The sequence below is a fragment of the Prionailurus bengalensis genome, chromosome X (assembly GCF_016509475.1).
Source record: "Prionailurus bengalensis isolate Pbe53 chromosome X, Fcat_Pben_1.1_paternal_pri, whole genome shotgun sequence".
In the NCBI taxonomy this organism is placed as follows: domain Eukaryota; kingdom Metazoa; phylum Chordata; class Mammalia; order Carnivora; family Felidae; genus Prionailurus; species Prionailurus bengalensis.
Genome location: NC_057361.1, coordinates 45,272,354 through 45,275,670, shown reverse-complemented (window position 1 = coordinate 45,275,670; position 3,317 = coordinate 45,272,354). Strand labels below are relative to the sequence as shown.

The following is a 3,317-nucleotide window of genomic DNA, read 5'->3' as shown; positions in this document are numbered from 1 at the left end:
TCTGGGTTTCAAATTAAATGAGTGATTTCAAGTTACATTTCCTGGGTTCAACTACATCTTCATGTATTTCATGAGTGCCTCTCTAGTCAGTAATTTCCTTTGGTTGCTGGGTTTCTGGGTAGTTAAACCATCTCCTGCCTCCATTTGTCCAATAGCAATTCTCATTTTTACTTGAATCTTTGAGTAGAATTGTAAATCAGCCGTGCCAGTCTAGGTTTAATTATTACACTGGCAAATTGCTCTCCCAGATCCTGTGAACAAAAATGAATGGAAAATTTCGTTTTACAAATCCTACTTTCGGACTTAGTCCATGGCTGAGAACTAAGCAGGCCCAGCGTACGGATGGCAGCGAGGGGTCAATCCACGCCCCGCGTTGGGTAGGCTGTGGAGGAGTCGGAAGTGGTTGGGGTTTGGGGGAGGAGATCCGCTCACACACAAGAGGAGAGGGTTGAGCCGCCATATCTGCTGCTGCTGCCGCAGTTGCGAATGCAGTGTTGGGACTTAGCTGCTGCCGCGCTGCCGCTAAGGTTCGTGTCGCTCCCCCTTGCCCCTTCGCTCTTGCAGCCTTACCCCTGGCGGCGTAGCCCGCTCTTTCTGGCGTGTTAATCCCACTCCCTCCCCGCCACCCATCAGGTCCTCAGACCATGGATCTGGGCAGCAGCAGCAGCGATTCCGCGCCCGACTGCTGGGATCAGGTGGACATGGAAACCCCGGGTTTGGCCCCAAGCGGAGACGGAGCCTCCTCCGCGGTGGCTGAGGCCCAACGGGAGCATCTCAGCTCGGCATTCAGCCGTCAGCTCAACGTCAACGCCAAACCCTTCGTGCCTAATGTACACGCCGCGGAGTTCGTGCCGTCCTTTCTGCGGGGCCCGGCCCAGCCGCAGACCCCCCTGGCCGACATCACCAGCATCGACGAAACCTGCACCGGCGCGGGCGACCCTCAAGGTAAAAGGCTGGGACGGGAGGCACCTGTGGAACATTCCAAAGAGGAACAGTTAGTGTGGCGTGAAGGTTCCAATTCAGCCATTACTATGGAACTTTCAGAACCTGTTGTAGAAAATGGAGAGGTGGAAATGGTTCTAGAAGAATCATGGGAGCACAATAAAGAAGTAAGTGAAGCTGAGCCAGGGGGTAGTTCCTTGGGAGATTCAGGGCCCCCAGAAGAGAGTGGCCAAGAAATGATGGAGAAAGAGGAAGTGAGAAAATCTAAATCTGTGGTTATGCCCTCAGGTGCTCCTAAAAAAGAACACGTAAATGTGGTATTCATTGGGCATGTAGATGCTGGAAAGTCAACCATTGGAGGACAAATTATGTTTTTGACAGGAATGGTTGACAAAAGGACACTTGAGAAATATGAGAGAGAAGCTAAAGAAAAAAACAGAGAAACTTGGTATTTGTCCTGGGCCTTAGATACAAATCAGGAAGAACGAGACAAGGGTAAAACAGTAGAAGTGGGTCGTGCCTATTTTGAAACAGAAAAGAAACATTTCACCATTTTAGATGCTCCTGGCCACAAGAGTTTTGTCCCAAATATGATTGGTGGTGCTTCTCAAGCTGATTTGGCTGTACTGGTAATCTCTGCCAGGAAAGGAGAATTTGAAACTGGATTTGAGAAAGGTGGACAGACAAGAGAACATGCGATGTTGGCAAAAACAGCAGGGGTAAAACATTTAGTAGTGCTTATCAATAAGATGGATGATCCCACAGTAAATTGGAGCAGTGAGAGATACGAAGAATGTAAAGAAAAACTGGTGCCCTTTTTGAAAAAAGTCGGCTTTAGTCCCAAAAAGGACATTCACTTTATGCCCTGCTCAGGGCTGACTGGGGCAAATATTAAAGAGCAATCAGATTTTTGCCCTTGGTACACTGGATTACCATTTATTCCATATTTGGATAATATGCCAAACTTCAACAGATCAATTGATGGACCAATTAGACTGCCAATTGTGGATAAGTACAAGGATATGGGTACTGTGGTCCTGGGAAAGCTGGAATCAGGATCCATTTTTAAAGGCCAGCAGCTTGTGATGATGCCGAACAAGCACAATGTGGAAGTTCTTGGAATTCTTTCTGATGATGCTGAAACTGATTATGTAGCCCCAGGTGAAAACCTTAAAATCAGACTGAAGGGAATTGAAGAAGAAGAGATTCTTCCTGGATTCATACTTTGTGACCCTAATAATCTGTGCCATTCTGGACGCACATTTGATGTTCAGATAGTGATTATTGAGCACAAGTCTATCATCTGCCCAGGCTATAATGCGGTGCTGCACATTCATACTTGTATTGAGGAAGTTGAGATAACAGCCTTAATCTCCTTGGTAGACAAAAAATCAGGAGAGAAAAGTAAGACACGACCCCGCTTTGTGAAACAAGATCAAGTGTGCATTGCCCGTTTAAGGACAGCAGGAACTATCTGCCTCGAAACATTCAAGGATTTTCCTCAGATGGGTCGTTTTACTTTAAGAGATGAGGGTAAGACCATTGCGATTGGAAAAGTTCTGAAACTGGTCCCAGAGAAGGACTGAGCAGTTTTCTTGATGCCCCTGCACAATACTGTGAGAATTGACTAAAGAAGTTCACCATCTTCTCTTATTTACTGCCCACTGACAGACTTTTCTTCATATTTTGCAAAGAAATTTCACAGCAAAAATTCATGTTTTGTCACCTTTCTCATGTTGAGATTTCAGTTATGTCACTATTGAATTACCCACAACTTTCCTCTTTTGCCATTTTGCTTCCTTGGACAGAACCAGTAATAGCTTTGTAGGTGATGTGGGTGTAATTGTCTATAACAATGAAAAATTAATATATTTTTTAATTTTTCATTTTCCCTTAGGATATTTAGTCAACCTTTGTTCCACACAGATCAATCAGAGTGTGTCAGTGTGTGTGTACATGTTAAAAAGACAACTAACATGTCAATAAAATATTCCATTTGAAACTCTTACTGGTATCCAAAATGCTTTTGAATATTTTTTAAAGTTTGTACATAATAGTTTTCAAGTAGCTTTTTTACTTTCTCAGATAATTAAATACATTTTATTACTTGGGGTTTCAAAAACTGTCCTCCACTCACTGTTTTAAACGAGGCATTTGCAAACAATGCACAGTTTCATATTAAAGGAAACATTTTCACTTTGAAAAAATATCTCTTTGAGGGCTCTTCCCAGTGAACTTTGTTTTCTCCAATTTGAATCAATAATGGAGCTCTTGGGGCGCCTGGGTGGCGCAGTCGGTTAAGCGTCTGACTTCAGCCAGGTCACGACCTCGTGGTCCGTGAGTTCGAGCCCCGCATTGGGCTCTGGGCTGATGGC

At 44.6% G+C, this 3,317-nt stretch overlaps 1 protein-coding gene across 1 annotated transcript; it reads left to right on the top strand.

Annotated features, from left to right (window-relative positions):
* The first annotated feature begins 402 nt into the window (after positions 1-402).
* Positions 403-2,950, top strand: GSPT2 (G1 to S phase transition 2). Its single transcript, XM_043569840.1, has 2 exons — positions 403-527; positions 634-2,950. Exon 2 carries the CDS (start codon positions 645-647, stop codon positions 2,526-2,528), a length of 1,884 nt encoding a protein of 627 aa, XP_043425775.1. The 5' UTR covers positions 403-527; positions 634-644; the 3' UTR covers positions 2,529-2,950.
* Positions 2,951-3,317: the final 367 nt, after the last annotated feature.

Bases quoted from the DNA above. Each gene is read 5' to 3' on its own strand.
- GSPT2 (XM_043569840.1), top strand. From the start codon at position 645: ATGGATCTGGGCAGCAGCAGCAGCGATTCCGCGCCCGACTGCTGGGAT.